The sequence below is a fragment of the Pieris brassicae genome, chromosome 5, assembly GCF_905147105.1.
Source record: "Pieris brassicae chromosome 5, ilPieBrab1.1, whole genome shotgun sequence".
NCBI classification, from domain to species: domain Eukaryota; kingdom Metazoa; phylum Arthropoda; class Insecta; order Lepidoptera; family Pieridae; genus Pieris; species Pieris brassicae.
In genome coordinates, this window is record NC_059669.1 from 14,272,056 (window position 1) to 14,290,852 (window position 18,797).

At 31.6% G+C, this 18,797-nt stretch overlaps 3 protein-coding genes across 8 annotated transcripts; 1 reads left to right on the forward strand and 2 right to left on the reverse strand.

Moving 5' to 3' along the window:
* Positions 1-326: 326 nt before the first annotated feature.
* Positions 327-2,161, reverse strand: LOC123709814 (protein ABHD11-like). Its single transcript, XM_045661377.1, has 3 exons — positions 1,620-2,161; positions 939-1,309; positions 327-474 (listed from the first exon to the last, which is right to left on the reverse strand). Exons 1-3 carry the CDS (start codon positions 2,004-2,006, stop codon positions 342-344), a joined length of 891 nt encoding a protein of 296 aa, XP_045517333.1. The 5' UTR covers positions 2,007-2,161; the 3' UTR covers positions 327-341.
* Positions 2,162-2,311: 150 nt separating this feature from the next.
* LOC123709813 (protein ABHD11-like) lies at positions 2,312-5,210 on the reverse strand. 2 transcript variants are annotated; one of them, XM_045661375.1, is made up of 4 exons: positions 4,765-5,210; positions 3,990-4,079; positions 3,201-3,565; positions 2,312-2,521 (listed from the first exon to the last, which is right to left on the reverse strand). In XM_045661375.1, the coding sequence occupies exons 1-4, from the start codon at positions 5,146-5,148 to the stop codon at positions 2,380-2,382; spliced, it is 981 nt and encodes a 326-aa protein (XP_045517331.1). In that variant the 5' UTR covers positions 5,149-5,210; the 3' UTR covers positions 2,312-2,379. The 2 variants fall into 2 exon arrangements, with proteins under 2 accessions (XP_045517331.1, XP_045517332.1); XM_045661376.1 differs by lacking the exon at positions 3,990-4,079.
* A 2,724-nt stretch (positions 5,211-7,934) lies between these two features.
* Positions 7,935-17,996, forward strand: LOC123709717 (elongation of very long chain fatty acids protein AAEL008004-like). Of its 5 annotated transcripts, none has more exons than XM_045661233.1 (7): positions 7,935-7,998; positions 13,934-14,011; positions 14,872-15,062; positions 15,365-15,505; positions 15,867-15,972; positions 16,592-16,725; positions 17,775-17,996. In XM_045661233.1, exons 2-7 carry the CDS (start codon positions 13,951-13,953, stop codon positions 17,952-17,954), a joined length of 813 nt encoding a protein of 270 aa, XP_045517189.1. In that variant the 5' UTR covers positions 7,935-7,998; positions 13,934-13,950; the 3' UTR covers positions 17,955-17,996. The 5 variants fall into 5 exon arrangements, with proteins under 5 accessions (XP_045517189.1, XP_045517190.1, XP_045517186.1 ...); XM_045661234.1 differs by having other exon boundaries at positions 13,937-14,011; XM_045661230.1 differs by lacking the exon at positions 7,935-7,998 and adding an exon at positions 10,955-11,042.
* The last annotated feature ends 801 nt before the right edge of the window (positions 17,997-18,797 follow it).

Here is an 18,797-nt window from a genome sequence, read left to right on the forward strand (position 1 = left end):
TTAACTCTTCGGTAAACAATTTTGTTTAGGTACTATTAATCATGTAAATTCATGTCATGCGCGTGAAGTGAATTTTAGCAATTATGCTTATAATTTTTGACGAATTTTGTAAAACCGCAAAACAATAAGTAGTGGTCGGCAATAAGGAAAAAAAGATTTTATTACTTTTTTAAATTGAGACGAAACGATTGAGATACTCTTTCTTTTTACTTCCGATATCATTTTTCGTTATGACTGATAAAGCGATAAGTTTGTTTTTATGCAAATGGGGTTTAGATAGTATTGCAAATACTGCTGTGCTTTCTAGTAAAATACAAATAAGTAAAAAGAGGAAAATTATTTTATGTAAGAAATTTAGTCACAATTTTCAAGAAAGTACTTGGATCTTCAGCGTGTACGTTATGTCCAACCCCTTTCACATACACCAGTTCGGCTTTCGGAAAATATTTCTTTATTCCATTTAAATCTTCTGGTCTGAAATTAGTACAAAGTACGTACATACCCTTTATTAATATTTCTGTTATTTTATTTTAGAAAAAATTTGGCTGCATCTTTCAAATGTCTCATGTTTAAAATCATTGGAGTACGTACGAATGTAATTTTTTTTCATCTGAATTGGCCTTTTTACTCATACGGGACACTACGCTTAAAATACAAAATAGAAGTTGACCGTATAAATAATTGTAGATTCAAGTGCGTTGTGTATTATGTTGATCTAAAAGCTTATAATATAAAAAAATGTTACTCGCGTAAATAAATTATAATCTTTATTATTATAAAAAAATTTACTCCCCCATAATTATGTATAATAAATTACATGTATATTATGTAGTAAATTACATGATTAACATGCTATTAAATAATCATTTTTTACTTATATATGCTTTGGTCCTTGTCCTACATTAAAGTAGAAGTACGTACATACAATTCTCACTTACGGAATATAATTAGATTCATCTCCACCGATGAATAAAGTTTTACCAGAATACTGTTTCCCAATCAGATTACTCGGAAATGTTGCTATATCACTAAAATGTTTTATAAGTGTGTCCAAGTTACATGTCCAGCCATACGATCCACCTTTCACGGGACCAATATTCATGAGAATAAATCCACTAGACTCGGGTTTGACAAGACCCGACGATGCGAGGTGATCCCTCCCTATACTCCTCGCCTTGCTGATATGGTCGGCTCCTTCGAAATTCGTACTTCTCATCGCCTTTATTAGTTTGGGAAAGAAATTGTTTAGTATACCAGCGGTTGACACGGGAGATATGTCGACAACTATTAAACTTTCTATTTTTGAGGGCTGAAATTTCAAATACGTAAATAAATATAAATATATTATCTCACTATGTTCTTCATATTACGTTTCTGCGTTTTATTATTAAGTTAGGTGCTAACACTATTCGTGGTTAGTGTCTACGAAATTTTGTAACATTAGAAGAGTAGAACTTTTAAAACAATCACACACATATTTCACATTCAAGAAATGTATGACTAATAATAATTTATTTTCTTATGAACCATAGCTACCAAAAGAGGAATGTACCACTTGACCTTAATTTTAAGTATAACAGATGTCAAAAGAGTAAAAGTTCACGGATTGGAGTTGTTACCTCGGTCAAGGCTAAAACCATACCAGTTCTGCCGCCCATGCTATGACCGATGATGTGCGAAGTTTTCAGCGATAATTTACTTATAAGTTGGGATATATCCGACGCTAGTTCGTGATACGTATGCGAGGAAGTATGTGGACTCTCTCCGTGATTCCTTACATCAACCGTAATTACAGTTTTACTTGTATTTTCATTGATCCTTTTAGAAACACTTTCCCAATTCTTTTTCATTCCTAACAATCCATGAATAACGATTACCGGTGCGTTATTATAATTTTCGTTTCCGTGAACTTTATACACCAGGTCAACGGCAGTTCTTGAATGAACATAATTATAAAATAAATATTTATAGGGCAAAATGGTTTTAATTTTCGTTAAATATGACATTCCATGTCGATTTTTGCGACAGAACAATTTGAAACTTTACAATATCATAATCTCTGTTGAATTACGTCGCGATGCAGCAGATAGAGCAACGGACATGTTTTGAGGAAACATTAAAGTCTATGGTATTTAAAATACGAAATGTCTGTATTTTTGTTTTTGCAGTTTAGTATTCTTAAGAGATTGTAAGATAAAACAGTAAAACCACAGAATATCAAAAATAGATTAGCGACATTTCTGAACCTAATGAAGTCTCTGTAATAGGAAGTTTTTGCTATGGCTTGCGAAATAATTGGCTTACACTTTAATATGAGGTGATGAGGTAATCAATTTATTCAAAATTAATATAAATATCAACTGATAGTTAAAAGTGTTATTAGTCATTCGTTTTGAGAAAAGCTATAGCCACTTCTAAAAAACTCTTCGGGTCATCGGCATAGAGACTGTGTCCCGTATGAGGGATGTAGGTTATCACTGCTCGGGGAAACATATCTCGTATAGCTGTCAAGTCGTCTGGTCTGTAAAAGTAGAACATTATTTTTTTTTAATACTAGGATAGGACTTATCGATAGTAATGAATAGTTACAGGAATATACTTCGAAAAGCTCTTTATAAATATTATAAGTTCAGAGCAAATAAAAGTATGTATATATACACGTTGTTATTCGATAAACTTTCGAAAACTACACTTTATAAACATATGTATTCTGTACATCCACGATGCCTTCGGGCCCTTGCTAGTATACAATTGTGGTATAATAGTTTTTTAAAATTCCAAAAATTTGATTAACAATCTCAATTATTTTTAAATAGATCTTGTTAAGTAAGTTTAGGTAGTAATCTGTCCGTATTTTATTCGATATTATAAGCTATATTATATTGTTAAGATGATTCTAGTGACGTATGAGCAGTGTTGATTTAGCGGATTCGGCAAGCGATTCTCTTTCTTGAGGTCGTTTGTTCAGCTAGAGGACTTACAATGCGCGCGTTTAATTACCTACATGCTTTGGACCCAAATAGTTTGCGGCGTGCCAGCCAGAGAAGCCTGATCACCTCCTTAATTATTATAAATACAAATCATCGGAACACAAAAACAGAAATTTGAGGATCAGACCTAGAAGGATGTAGCGTCTGCATCTCTGTCATTTAAACAGTGAGTAAACATAAAATACGTACTAAAAAATTATAAATACTAACGGTAAATAATCAGACAACTGGCCCCCAATAAATAACGTAGGCCCGTAGTATATCTTGTTTTTTAATCGCGGAAATGTTATAATATGTTTAAACTCCTTAATCAATACATCCAGGTTACATGACCAGCCAATAATACCAGTGGACCTAATTGTTACATTAGATAGAATTGCTTTTAGTAAAATCTCATCACTTATCAACGTTTTTAGTTTTTTCTTAACTTCTCTTTGAGCAATCTTAACCTTCTTTTGCTCTTTAAAACTAAATTCTTTCATCATGGACATGATTTTTGGGAACTGCTCTCTAAGGTCAACACAAGTGGAAACCGGTGAAATGTCAACCACTAAAAGTGCTGATATCTTCTCTGGCTGAAAATTATATAGTCAGTTTATTCCATTAAGTATTGTATTCTAAAAATCTGCAGAGAATCTAAAAATCTGCAGAGAATCGAAAAATACACCATTCTATGTTGATTAATATCTATATATTGATAACGTCTAAATTATCTAATTTATCAAGATTTCAATAGATAAGCTCACGTTGAGTGCTCGTTATGAGTGGTGAGGGAGAAATAGGAAAAGCTATGACAGCACCTTATTTTCGCCCAATAACTTTTAATAATTTTGTTAAATATTAAATATCTGCCTGGTCTATCTTTAGAAAAAACGTGTCGTATATACCTTAAGTGTTTTATGAATGTCAACTCACTATTATTATAAAAACATTTGTGATTGAATACGGAGTTTGAAGTAAAGAGCAAGAGAAATTTAAAATTTAATTCCAACCAGTTACCTTTTTATTTGTGCTCTTTAAAGTACAAAGCCCTTTTACGAACGGAGTCTTGCCAAACCAAAAATAAATTATTTGTTCATTGGCCCACTCCTATTGTAAGGAAAATAGATATTTAAAATGAAACTAACACTAGTGAAAGTCGCGTCGATAGCGGAAAAGCAGTGTCCAATTATGATAGAGTTTCAATCTGTCGACGATGATGTCTAATTGAGTAACGATTTATTTAAGACCATAAGCTAAATCTTATCAATCCTATTTTAATGCTCCCTCCGAAATAAAAGCGATAAAACTCCAGACCTAGGTTGCCAAAAAACTAAAAATCTGAAGACTCCATGCAGCCATAATCATATTAACAGCTATAATCTACCCTTACAGAAAAGGGCTTCGACCTATATAAAATGTTAGCAAATACTCCATTTTTGACCAACTTAAAAAAATTAAGGGGGAAAATTTGAGGCAAATAAGCTATTATAAGAATACAAGACTCTTATAAACATTCAATATTACACAAGATGCTCTAGTCGTGGGAAACTATACATATACCAATGGCGCTACAATCTTATGAGCATCCGATTTCTGTATCTGTTCCATGATAATTGGCAAGTAATCAGCCTTCTGAGCCTGACACACACCGCCGACTATTTGAGTCTATAGCATGTCGGTTTCCTCACGATATTTTCCTTTACTGTATGAGCATGTGTTAAATGTCCACATCCGAGACTCAAACTTATGTTCCTATAAGCCTAACGTAAACATAAATATAAGCCTAACTAACCGCCATCAAAGAAACATACATAGACGCCCTTCCACCCATACCGTGTCCCACAACACTAGCTTTTTCAATTGACAATTTCGAAAACAACTTTAGGATATCCCCCGCCATATCATCGTACTTGTGAGAGTTCACATGAGGGCTATCACCGTGATTTCTCAAATCGACAGCCACCACAATCCGTTGAGTCATATTCATCATAGTTTTTCCAAAGCTTTCCCAATGCTTTTTCGTTCCTAAGAGACCGTGAAATAGAAATATTGGTGGACTATCAGGATCTACGTCGCTCTCCCCAAATATCTTATACGACAAATTTGCGACTTTTCTTACGGCGTGTGTGATGTCTAGAATAATGTGTGATCGACGTAAAATTGACGCAAGTGCCATTAATTTACTTTATATTTATTTAATTTGTTTTGCTTTAACAATTTAGCCATTATAACCACATATGATAACGAAACGTCAATGTCAATAAAAAAATAGATGTAATAATAAATTGTAGACATTTGATAGATAATAGTAATTTATATGTTTTATTCTAACTTATATCGATGATTTATAAATTTACCATGGAATATAATTAATATTAAATTTATTGTGTATTATTTATAAAGTATATACTAGATACATTTACGAAATAGGATTCTGTATAAATAAAGTTGCAGGTCAATATAGTCGATGTTAAAGCGAGAGTTCTTGAGCGAGAGAGGGCTTGAATATAATAATATATGTGTTTCTGTATTAAATAAATAATTAAAATAATATGATTGACTTGCAGGGAAATAGTTATATCAATAATAATAATAAATAGGTAGCTAAAATTACATCTTGGATGAATAAGCTTCATTAGAATCTTTTAGATAGGAGCGGATTAAGAGATTTTTAAAAATATGATTAAGATAGTATGTATAAATGACAATTCTTCAAATCTATAAAATTTATAAAGCCAATCCAGCGTGTCCCTCTACCACATGATAATTTTAACAGGTATAGACAGTATATTGTATGATATAGAACTGGTATTGTATGATCTAGAAATATTCATATATACAAACATATATGAATATTTCAATGCAAATGGGTCACGAAATAGGTCACAATAGATTTTATTTTGTTCTACAATTATTAATGATGTATCGTGGAAACATTAAATATTTATGTCCCTGTCATTATAATTCACCGTATATCGTAGGACAATGTAAATAAAACGAGCATTAATTTATTCTAAGACTTTTTTAAATTGCTTACTCACTGTGATACAACGGTCATTCTGACACAGAATATAATTATATTTGTTGAGTTTGACTTTTCAAGGCATGAAAGAAATACAACACCTGTACAATACACCCGACGATCCCCATAGAACATGCTTCATAGATACTTGTATAAGAAAAATTCAGTAAATGTAATTTATATTTGATTTTTTTTAGATTTTTTTTACGCTAATATTGTGAGAATGTTCGTGTGCCGCTTGTGAATGAAAAATTGTATTGAATATTGTAATTATGTGAACTTCTCGTATGCTGACAAAGGTTGTAATTATAATTGTTTGTGTACTTAAGAAGCTCTTAGCAATATAAAAGCACGTATTTATATTTATCAATGAGAATTAATTTAATAACTTATTAAAATATATATAATAAGGTAAATATATATGCACAGAAATGTGTCGCATATAAGATGCTTTAAATACATCATTGTGATTTATCTATCTATATAAATAACAATTAATCGCAATATATATTGCTAAGCGCAAAACTAGACGGCAATTCCAGTATTTTTTAATTTATTAATACATAAAGGAGGCAGGTTTTTATGGAGAGAAAATTGTAAAAACTACTTAGATTTTTAATCCAGAAATTGGAACAGTCTGAATGGGCATAGCAAGTAAAAAACATATCACAGCGAGACCAAGTTCGCTGGGGTATCTAGTATTTACATATAATAAAGAAAAGTAAAGAAATATGATACTGTATCAGAAATTAATATATACATATTTATACTGTGACAAAACATAATTATTTTCTGTCAAAATAACATTTCACGTCCAGTTTTGGTGCGACTCTACAGAAAGTTTGGTACTTTTACATGATGACTATAAATAATAAATTTAGATCATTGGACATTCAAAAATAGACATATTTGTTTGTTAATTATAGATTTTAAATTCGTCCTTCATTCGATTTTAATTTCCGAAAGCAATACATCGTATTTGTTACAACATAATTCTTACCAAAGACAAAGGATTTCTCATGTGGAGAATGTTTCTTGCTTACGCTATATTGGTTTAGCCCACATACTATAGATTTTGTAACTAGGAAATTTAACATGGTACATTATTATGAACATTATAAACTTAACAAATTATTATGATATCTATCTTTCTATATATATTGGTAGTTCTTTAGAAATATCATGAACCTTGAAATGAATGGAAGATCTACGTCTACATTTATCCTTAGTTTTTAACAAGCTGCCACCAGAAATGACGAAGAACTAATGATAACGTCATATAGGTAATAATTCCAATCAGGTTTTGAGAATTTGTTTATTTGCTTTATATATGTATCCTAAAATGTATGATTGAAAACCAAAGATTTAGTGTAATATTTTTTAGAATTATTAGATACCTAATAAAGAACATTTTGATGATGTGATGTAACAAAAAACGATACTAACGATTCTATAAAAAATATTTAACACATCGGATACGCCGCCAGAGTTTTCACAAACTTTCCTATATCACAAAACCAATTTTCCACTTTATTTTGCTAAAATCGCTGTTACAAGTTCATAATTTATACGGATGCAAATAAAGGCATTACTTTAACATGGCGGCTTTTCGTTTTTATTTGCGTTTTTGCCAATATTAATATTTTGTTCCTTGCTTGTATGTAATTTTTAGGTTCTATTGTACTTGATGTTATTGTAAAATTTGTAACGTCATATTTTCTTGTATTCATAAATATATACATGTTTTACAACGAAAGTATTTTATATTAAACATGTTGAAGCAACGAGCTCTTGAATCGTTTCAGAACTCTTGGAAGATATGTAACTAGATCCTTATATCACCCTGTATATGGACTTTAACACAAGGACGATCGAACTACTTAAATAATTATCGAGTTTAATGACTTTTACAGGTGTTGCCTCTTGTTTGTATTCGGAACCAAGTCGTCTGTCTGTGCAAACGTGAAAGCAGTGCTCAGTGTTAAGTTTGAACGTGCATAGCTGGTAATGTAGCTTATTTATCTATATACAATATTATTAATATAAATAAGTAAATAGTTCTGGCTAAGAGGGTAAAGTTATGATTTTATAAGATTTTTTGGATTAATGTTTTCGTATATTAATAATGTGAGAATTTCGTGTGATGTGAATACGTATTTAAAAGTACTCTAGGAAGTATACAAACCTGAGTTTTATATGTCAAGATAGTAAACAATACCAAGGCAGTTTTTCTTTGGTAGTGGTATTTGTCAATTTGTCGTAATAAAACACGTGATGTGATGTTATTGTCAATCAAAATCATCTATTTTTTTCTAATATCTCTTAAATATAATTTATTACCTAAGCACCATAGTTTCTATCGTATGAAATTATCTTTTCTGTAAACAATATTTAACATAAACAATTTATCAGATATTTGAAAGAAGTCTCTATTTTTGTATAAGTTAATATTTTAATTCAATGTTACAATAGTTAACAATTTACGGAATATTTTTGTTAATATATTAAAGTAGTATAGTAATATCTATAGTAAATATCTTCAATTCCTAAAATCTTTCAACCTTATGAGTGCGGTTCAACACCCAGGAATACAAAATATGTTTCTCGTAATTTACCAAGATTTGGAATAACTTTCTATACCAGACCATTAATGGAACAAACATTGAAAAATTATCGTTTATCTTAATTTCGGCAGTTAAAACAAAATGAGAAAAAAAAAAAATTGTAACATCTTGAAAGGCGCCAAAACTGCATGAGTTTTTTTTATGTAACTTCTTGATATAAAAATTCAGATCCAGATGAATAAGCTTCAATTGTTATTATTACAACAGTGATACAGTACAGTGCTTTACTATTTGATTTCGACCAAAACTCATTGAGTCTAAGTTGACTTTATTTAGAGAGGCGATTGAATTGCGGCTGTTAGTCCTGTTTTCTGCAAAATGCCTATAAATCTTTTCTTCTAAATTGTTCGGATCATATAAACATAACAAGAGGCATATATATCTAGGTTGTTAAACATTCTATATTTTATAATTAAACATAACAATTAAGAAGAAATATAATGGATTTTTTTACTATTTTCGTTAAAGTGAATATCAATATAATTTACGTTATTGACGTATTCAAAGAGTTTGAGAATATAAAATACGATTTCGTACTTTCGTACATTTAACCATAATGTAGTCATAGTCTAGGTACAGGCATAAGGCAAACCATAAAGTTGATCGTAAAATTTTTCTTGAACCCAGGTGTTAAACAAAGTTTACAAGAACTTGTGAAATCAAACTTACAATGTAATTGTGGCCAATAACTCACCTAAAAGTGAAGAATTCGTAATATTGTTTAACTACGAGCATTAAAATGTTCAAGAGAAGTATATTTAATAAACTAAAACGCTCATGCTAACAATACAATATTGGGCAACTATTATGACTATTATTTTAGAAACATTTTAATAAATACAGTACAAAAGAAAAATCTAAAATTTGAAACGGGCTAGAGGCTATTTGCCAGTATTCATCGCCTTAATACTGTTATTTGTAAAAACATGATTTGAGAGTTAAATATTGTGGAGGATACAAGCTGTTTGTTTGAAAGCTGGCATGCTACAGTATTATTATTGAAAATGAAACCAGAACGATAATTGGAGGCTGCCGCGCAGATGGAAATGATAGAATATCCGTTATGGCACGGTTTTCACCGTGAAAATAAAATTGCATACGATATCTAAGATCATATGTCGTATGTGAGGCAGTGTACCAACTGGCGCAACTCTCTAAAAAATCAACTGACGATTAAATTGTGTAAATGCACAAATAAATTAAGATTTTAAAGTTCCCATCCCATGACGTAGATATATTATTTCAAGTAATGTACTTTATGTTATTTAAGTATTTTGTGTGGAATATTAACCGAATAAGTAATTTATTTTTGCATGTTGTTCACACGAGAATGTAACGTGCTCCTATTTCGCCATGTTCTCTATCAGCAGGAGGTGATAGAGGATACATCTTTGTTTTTAATTTATTTAATTATTATACATTAACTATTAATTACTTAAGATGTCATGTGGAACACGGCGTAATGGTTGCAGCTCCTTACAAACATTGTGTTAAACAAAAAACTTGGCAATTAAAAAGAGTGGCGGAGAGTTTATTACCAGTTCTTCTCATCGGTTCTACGCCCTTGATTTTAGAACTGGCAGTAAATGTAAAATTAGCATATAATATATTTAGATTTTTTGACGTTCAGAAGTGTACATTGTGTTACCTATATGAATATAAGATTTTGATTTTTTTTCATTATCAAAAAGAAAATTAATGAAAATAACATTAGAATTAACATCCATACTTTCGAATTTATAGCATACCTCAGATTTACTTGATTTTATTATAGTAGAGAATGAAATTGTACGGTTAATGATTATTGTTAAGTTGTTCGTTGTTCGTTAGATACTTAATTCAAAGTTTAAAAAATTGGGATAAGATTAGTCTTTTTCTAAATATACTAACACATATAAATTGATACTTGTATTGAAAAGAAAGTTTTACTATACTAATTACGCGTGTAAAGACGTTTTCATACAATTAACGTACAATGTTGCGGTTATAGTATCGTTACTAACACTATCTATTAAATATTTTAGTTTCTGTACGTGTTATATTAGGCACTGTAGAAGATTAAAAAGAATGATTTCAATATCTTAAAATTAAAAAAAACAATGTACAATATTTATTTTCCGGTTGCCCACAAATCCGTTAATGGATACTTAAAATTCCATATTCAATTGAGTGTTGCCTCAAATGTAATTATTTAATACATACTTGCTAATTTAATCAGTAAACAGTGTTTAATGCCAATGATATCACAATTTCAAATGTTTGTGAGCAAACAAACGTGAACACATATTTCAAATTTGTGACTTAAGCAAATTATTACAGCATACATAAGTCGAAGATTTTGTTACTGTAGCGTATTTAAAAAAAACCTCTGGCTTAAACGTGTGTGTTGCCATTTTTTTATACATTCATGAGTGATAAACATGAGTAAGTTAAGTTCAATACCAAATTTATGAATCTTTTATCCCTTATATTTCCTTCTTTTGTAAAGTAACTGTTAGGTAACTGAAAAGGACACTAAACGTAAACGAACTTAGCTATGCCAATGCTGCTTCACTTCTGACTAAGACAAGAATTTCATGAACCACACTGTCTGTGACATTTTTTGTTAAATTACAACTTTAATAATTTGGTGACAATAGTACTTACAGTAAAAGAATGCAATGACGTTTAATTTCGCAACTGAAATAAGCACAAATTGCGGTTTATTTAATTAAAGCTAAATTAGTCGGTAAGCTAAGCTTAATTATTATTTAAGTGTTTATTTAATCAAAATAAAGTGTTAGTAAATTCACTTGAATGTTTACGCTTAAAAAGAGAGTGATGGTAAAAACGTTTATCCATTATTAATATATTTTTTATTATTACTAAGTATTGTATTGTAAGTTATGAATTGCCACTAAAATTCAAATTTTCGGCACTGAGGTGAATACTTCATATAAATTGTGAGTGAGTGAAATTAGTTATTCAGAGACGATATTAAGGGCTAAGTGTGACTTCGATATGTATGTTAAAAAAGTAATTGATTCTGATGTACAATAATTTGAAATCTCATTCTTTTTCGTTTGTAAACAGGGATCAAATGCAGTTTCAAGAATTTAAATTTGTTTTTCTCTTCTGGGTAAAATTATGAGTCGAGGCGTAGCCCTTAGTATGCTATTACACTCAAAAAAAGGGTTATCTAAAGAAATAACGTTTTATTTTTATTTCGGTTGCGCCCAAGAAAATACTGATGGTTAAGTCCACCCTATATGATACTCTTTTTGCTTAGATGCTTTTATATAATAGGGATTTTTAACGATATTCAATAGTACAAACATGACCTTCAGACTCATGGTAGGCTAGGCACTGTCAACGTAACCAAACACTATTTGTTTACATAAAATGAGAGTTGAATCGTAAGATGGTGCTAATGACAAGAATAGACACATATTAACATCGCTGCGACACGACTTACAAAATAACCTAATAATGTACATAAGTAACAAATACCTACGTAAAGCTTACCAAGTATAAGATAATATGTGTTCGATACACTATTTGTACTACTCTGTTCATATAAAAAATTGTTTACCAAAGATTAAAATCTGTTAATCTGTGATAATAATGACTTTAATCCTCCATCGATCAGAATAGTGTCAAAGAAATAACGTGTTCCGCTGTTCTAGTATAAACCTAAATAATACAAATTTTGAACAATGCTTTTTTATATTGGTTTACGTTCCGTAATGTTTAAATAATTTGTTTTAATATTTAAAGGATAATTTGAGGTGGCCTTTACTCTACACGTGGTTTGAAATATTATATCTATATACAATTTTAAGTGTGTGTATAAATTGTAAAGATGGATAGTTATTTAAGAAATAAATGAGGCTTAATTTTATTATTATATTTAAATATTTCATGGTGATCAACTTTCGCCTTAATATTTTTTTATTAAGACTACCTTTTTAGTAGCTATGGAACATTTTGCTGTTTACCTATAGATACTATTCTCTATGCGGAATAAAAACCTACGCAGTAATAAACCTACTTTTTAGTTTTGTTTATATTTTCTCTCCATAAAAACGTTCAATGAATAAATAAAAAAATACTTCAATTGTTCCAGCTATCTTTGCGGTTGGCGCTTATCAACAATTACCAACAATTGCAATTAATTTATATTTATATATATTATTCCGACAATAATATTCAGTTTTTTGTAATAATAATAACCCTTTATGGGTATTGGCCTTATATTGCAACTGTTTCTTGGTTCATTCCCATTTTAAAGACAAGTGGGTAGTTAGTCTTTCGTGCCTGACATCGTCGATTTTTGAGTTCGCAGTTTATTCCTAATTTCCTAATTTAAACATGGATATTTAGGACAGCTAAGAAAAATCCTAAAACTTATCTTTTGACACTTTTTTTAGCAAGGGATCCTGAGTTTTTTTGGCCATTTAACAATACGTAGAAAACTAACCCTAACCACTCGGCCAACACTTCCTAAAATGCCTATAGGAGAATTATCACTATAACGCGTATACTCCTCAAAACCAAGTTACTTTTCGGTGAAGAGAAAAAAGATTACGTTGTGATGATTTATTTAGATAAGGTTTAATTAATATTATGATATACCTAATCGAATTAGTCGACTCTGACATTTAATGAGATTTAAAGACCTTTGTAATTCTTCTTAACTAGCTATCTAAGCTACACCAGGCATTCATAGTAGCTATATTTTTTTAGTCGAAGGCTAAAGATTTCGAATACCAAGGGCAAGCGGATAGTGAGTAACATGATGATGTAAATAGTATCCATTTGTATCGAAATGGCGGTTAAACATTCGCACAAATAACAATATTCGCAATTTCCGGTTCAATTGCTTTGTTAGGAAATTTCGTCCTTTACCTACTTACTTAAACTAAATGATGATTAAGTTATTTTTTTATAATTAATGTTTATTATTAATCAATGCGACAAAACATACAGCAAGTCTATGTTGAAAGAAAACACCTTTTTACCGGATTGAAGCTATGTATTATTATAAAATTATAATTATTTTACATAATTTTAAATTAATTAACAAATAGATTATAATAATACATAGCTTTAATCCGGTAAAAAAGTGTTTTCTTTCAATGTGTAAAAGCTATGTTAACAAAAGACAAGTCTATGTTATTGATTTCTATATAAAACTTAAATTGTAATATTTTAATTATTATATAGTTTGTGAATCTTTCCCCGTGTTTATTGCTTAACTTTTATCGTAATAAAATTTATATCATTAAACCACGGAATTCTTAGCTGTTCTATTGAGACTTTTTATTTTTTTCCAGCAGGAGAGGATAGCACGATGGGCACGCTCATAAAGAATGTCACACAGTACTATACTTACGTCAACGATGAACTGGCAGGTATACTATATAGCTTCATTAATATTAAACTCTATTAATATTGTAAATAAAACGGATACATGTCAAAGGCCCAAAGGTGAATGAACTGAATTTATGTTCTTATAGGCGGCATGTTTGTTAGAGATGAGTTTACTTTAATACTAGCTGCTTGCTTGCTACTTCGGCTGGACATGTTCTATAAATGTACCAAAATTTATTGAGGATCAGAAAATCAGCTTTGCTCCACCGTCTATAATATTTCGACTTTGACACACAATATAAATAATAATTATTTATATTGTCGAGCGTTATAACACCAATGTATGTTATCTTTACAATCCAGCATCAATATAAATATGCAGACCTGTAGTAGGTAAGGTCGCTTTTTGATCTGTGCCGTTTGCCTTACAAAATTGCTCTCATATACATTTTTTTTCGTTGGTACAAATGCCAATAAGATCGAACTCTTAGCGGGAAGCGTATCACTGTTTTATCCATCTTAGGTTACTAGATAGCGTGTTCTTTAACAAGTAATTTATATCGTTATATTAATAGTTATAGGAAATAGCCATTGCTTACGTTAGAAGTTCTCATCACCGTGTGTTGTTGTGCACGAATGAGTTTGCATACTATTAAAGAGAAGATTAACAAATACGTGACCCACATATGTTGATGAGCAACAATCATTGTCCTATTGTATTTTATATCAATAATTTTTTTATCTGTGGTTAACACAACTTGACACAGTACGATTTCTTATCTTCTCGCAGCTGTAACCACAGCGCAACCACATTGTAGCTACAACGATCAGCAATAATAAAAAATGGAATAGGTGGCCTAAATGTAATTACTATTTACCATTGGAAAAACTTTACTTTCAGATCCACGTACAAATCAATTCTGGTTGGTTAGAAACCCAATACCAATCATGACCATAATGTTCCTGTACCATAGGTTCGTCAAAGTATGGGGACCAGCTTATATGGCTAAACGAGAGCCATACAACTTGAAATGGCTTATTGTAGCGTATAATATTGTACAGATCGGTTTGTGTGCACATATGGCTTTTCAGGTAAGAAAAATTCGCCGCATCGACCGCCTTATGTTATAGCATACGCGATATAATCACATTGTATTTGTTTCTTCGATTCTTTTCTTTTAAAGATCACAATTAGGTAAGCTTACCTTCATATCTCGGCAGTGCCTTACTATGTGCCTCTTATAAGGCTGTAGATGCACTGGCCCACGGGATTATGACGAAAGCCTTTTCACAAATTTTAATAAAAGATTATATCTTCGTAAATGAACTTAGTCGTAAATCATATCCCTACTTGTAGTTGTGTAAGAAGATTAGTAGAAGTAATTTGATTTTAGTGTATAACGTGGTTATACTTACCGGGATACTACAGCCTCTGGTGTCAAAAGATCAATTACCATGACAATGAAGTTGAGAGACTCATCATCAGCCGGGTGTGGCTGTATTATTTTATCAAAATTGTTGATTTACTGGACACTGTAAGTATATTGATAACACAGTAGCCTTTTTTACTTCTTGAATAGCACTATTTATAAGTATATGATTACACATATCTACACATACAAAACTAAGTTTTCAAAGACTCTTAAAGACATCAAGCCTCCTCCGATCGGCTCAATCTCTCTCCATACAGGAATAACTTCCGTATTTATTAATACGCAATCAGATATTATGCAAGGAAAATCTTAGAATTCAAATGCCAATGTCAGTTGTAGTTTAATATTTCATAAATATCTACGACAAATAACCGTTTCCTGGAGGAGATAATTTTCAGCGTTGTCCATGCCCTTGAAGTTTCAATTATTAACTGTAGTAATAGTGTGATGTATAATTTTACAGGTATTTTTCATTCTACGTAAGAAATTCTCTCAAGTGTCATTCTTACATGTCTACCACCATCTTGGAATGTGCTTCCTCGGATATATTGGCACGAAATATGTACCAGGTGCGTTGTTACTTATTTGTTATTTAAACTTTTAAACATCAATATTCAATTATATACTTAAATCATGGTAAATATAAAGTTTGCGTAATTGATGTTGCTGGAGCCGGATTTTCATAGTGGGAGAAAAAACGGTTTAAAAAAAGCATTTCTTACGAACGCTACCTTAACGATGAGAGATATTGATTATTGATAGATTGAATTTTAGTGAAAAGTTTTGGAACATGATAATGCCTATAGAAAATCAGCTTGTTGCTGTAAATAAAAATATCCTTGGTGAAAACTGATAGACATTGTTTCATTGCCTTCAAGGACCAAGGGTCCAAAACGCAAACGATCTGCAAAATATATTATTTGGTTAAATTAGCCAATTGGCGTTTAATTTGAAAATAATTACAACTATTTATACGGTATGTCAAAAGCTTTTATACTTCCAATTTACTAAGATAGATTATAAACTTAAATTACATATAACATCATTAATAATTTTTTTTTTATTCTTTATAGCAAGTAGGATCATGGTATGACACAGGTTTCGATCAGACAAATAAATCATAGTTATTGAATCTGTATTACAATACTCGCGAAATTTAAAGACTTCAATGTGTGTTGGTATTTTCAGGTGGTCACGGGATAATGCTAGGATTCATTAACTCGGCAGTCCACGCCGTGATGTACACGTACTACCTCATCTCGATCACCAAGCCCCAGTGGGTGCAGGGATGGTGGAAGAAGTATATTACTCAACTGCAAATCGTAAGTTAATTGTATATATGACAAAAACCTTGAATACAGTTTTGATTGTCGTCCAGTATTATGACAGAAGTATAATTTAAACTCTCGAATACAAGCAAATTTCCTGTTTAAATTCCCTGTTTATGTTTCAAGCCTTGCATAGGGCAAGGGCCCCATAAACAAGGAATTTCTAGGCTAAAGTAGGCAGTAATGAATCGGTGGCGTTTATACACACTTGTACGAAAATGTTTTGCTTAGATAGGCGTCACTTTACTTATGAACAAATATTGAATAATTAACTAATTTCACTAGTTGATATTAGATACTAAATCTCTGTGATCTGTATTTGACTATGGTCACCAGAACCCGAAGGAAGTAAAAAAAATATAATTTACCTCGTTCGATTAATCTTACCGCAATTAAATGTCATTACTTGGTCGCATAATCTAATTACAATATTACGTGAATTGCATTACAAGCACAGAGCCATCGCCGCCGCCGAGAAGACGCCTCATAGATGCGTCTTAGACTATCTGATACTTATGTATGAATGGTGATACTTTGAATAATATATTTAAAAATACTGACCGTTAAGTCATTATGAACATTATATTAGCTTTAAACGGACAATGTGTGTGAATACGTTTTTTATATATTTTTGACAATTCAAAAAAAAACGGAAATTATCAGCTCTAAACTAGTTGTATATAGTGGTTAATCCACCGGTACGTGTGATACATAATATTGGGCTGGCCAATTCTTCTATTTCGCAATTTTTTCGGACTCTCTATGACCCATCATCCCTCCTCGTCAGCCTTTCCGAAAATCTTTAACTCTATAATATGTATCTATTTATAATAGCGGATTCTTGACATAAAAATGTCAGGCGTTTAAAAATAAGAAATATTATGGTTTGAATCGTTCTCAAAAAGTTCTTAAAATATTAAACGTTAATACATTCGGATTAGGACATACCCCTGACGTATGATTATGTGCAAAAGTGCTGTAAAAGTATATTTTATACTTAATTAATTTAACTAATCCTTTATTAATATTATCAACCTTTTCAGTTGCAGTTCCTTCTACTGATCCTGCACTTCGGCCATATTATTTTCGAGCCGTCGTGCGGCTATCCCAAATGGGTAGCGTTCGTCTTTTTGCCCCATAACGTGTTCATATTGTTCCTCTTTTCGGATTTCTATATCAAGGAGTACATATTGAAAAAGAAAAAGGACAATAAGGAGTTATAAGTGTTATATAAAATATTTTACTCGTAGCTTTAATAAACTGGATTATTTATTAATCGTTATTTTATTTGTTCCGTCCGTTCCGGAGCTTTTACTTTATAACCCCAGCAGTGCACAATTGATTTGTAGTATTTATTTGCTTAGTGAATACTTCCTTCTACGTTAAAGGACGTAAAGGACACAGGACAACTTATTGTATACTACAAAAATAATATGATAGAAATAATGGTGAAAGAGCGTTTAGGTAGTTTTGGTTTAGGTTGATTCGTCCTTATTTGGTTAAAATAAGACTTCCTAATAATTCGTTGAGAAGAGGTGAAGATGGAATGTGGAATGTGTTTAATTACTATTGGATATCAATCCCGCGTCGTAGTTTGCACGGGGTGCCGCGTGGGAGTTGCCTCCTTTCGCGGGGTTCCATTTTTTTCGCACCTCACTAAGATGAGGTGGTGTCGGGGTTGAGCGGGGCCCAGGTTGAGCCGGTTGCTTTTATATTTTTTTTTGTTTTTTTAAACAACCGGTAGGGTGTGATGGGCGCTGGTTTGGGTGTTGGTCGCCTGCGGTACCGCGCTGAAGATTTCCCGCGGGAAACGGCGCTTGTGGTCGGGTGGACGGGTGTGGTGTGGAGCAATGTCGGCTAGGTGCGTCACTCGGGAGTGGTCCGCTCTGTCGAACATGCCCCTGGACAGGCGTTGTATGTGTGTGTGCAAATCCTCTATGCGAAGGTCTCTGGCGATGGTAGTGTTACGCACACACCACGGGGCGTTGACAATTCGTCGTAGCGTTTTGTTTTGCACGGCGTGTAAGCGCTTCTTCTGGGTGTCCGAGGTGAGTGCGTACCAGGCC

Bases quoted from the DNA above. Each gene is read 5' to 3' on its own strand.
- LOC123709814 (XM_045661377.1), bottom strand. From the start codon at position 2,006: ATGTCATATTTAACGAAAATTAAAACCATTTTGCCCTATAAATATTTA. The intron at 1,310-1,619 runs GTAACAACTCCA...TTGAAATTTCAG, and splicing joins TGGTTTTAGCCTTGACCGAG to CCCTCAAAAATAGAAAGTTT. The intron at 475-938 runs GTAAGTGAGAAT...TACTAATTTCAG, and splicing joins GATGAATCTAATTATATTCC to ACCAGAAGATTTAAATGGAA.
- LOC123709813 (XM_045661375.1), bottom strand. From the start codon at position 5,148: ATGGCACTTGCGTCAATTTTACGTCGATCACACATTATTCTAGACATC. The intron at 4,080-4,764 runs GTTAGTTAGGCT...TCCTTACAATAG, and splicing joins TGTATGTTTCTTTGATGGCG to GAGTGGGCCAATGAACAAAT. The intron at 3,566-3,989 runs GTAACTGGTTGG...TATAATTTTCAG, and splicing joins TAAAGAGCACAAATAAAAAG to CCAGAGAAGATATCAGCACT.
- LOC123709717 (XM_045661230.1), top strand. The intron at 14,012-14,871 runs GTATACTATATA...CTTTACTTTCAG, and splicing joins CGTCAACGATGAACTGGCAG to ATCCACGTACAAATCAATTC. The intron at 15,506-15,866 runs GTAAGTATATTG...ATAATTTTACAG, and splicing joins TTGTTGATTTACTGGACACT to GTATTTTTCATTCTACGTAA.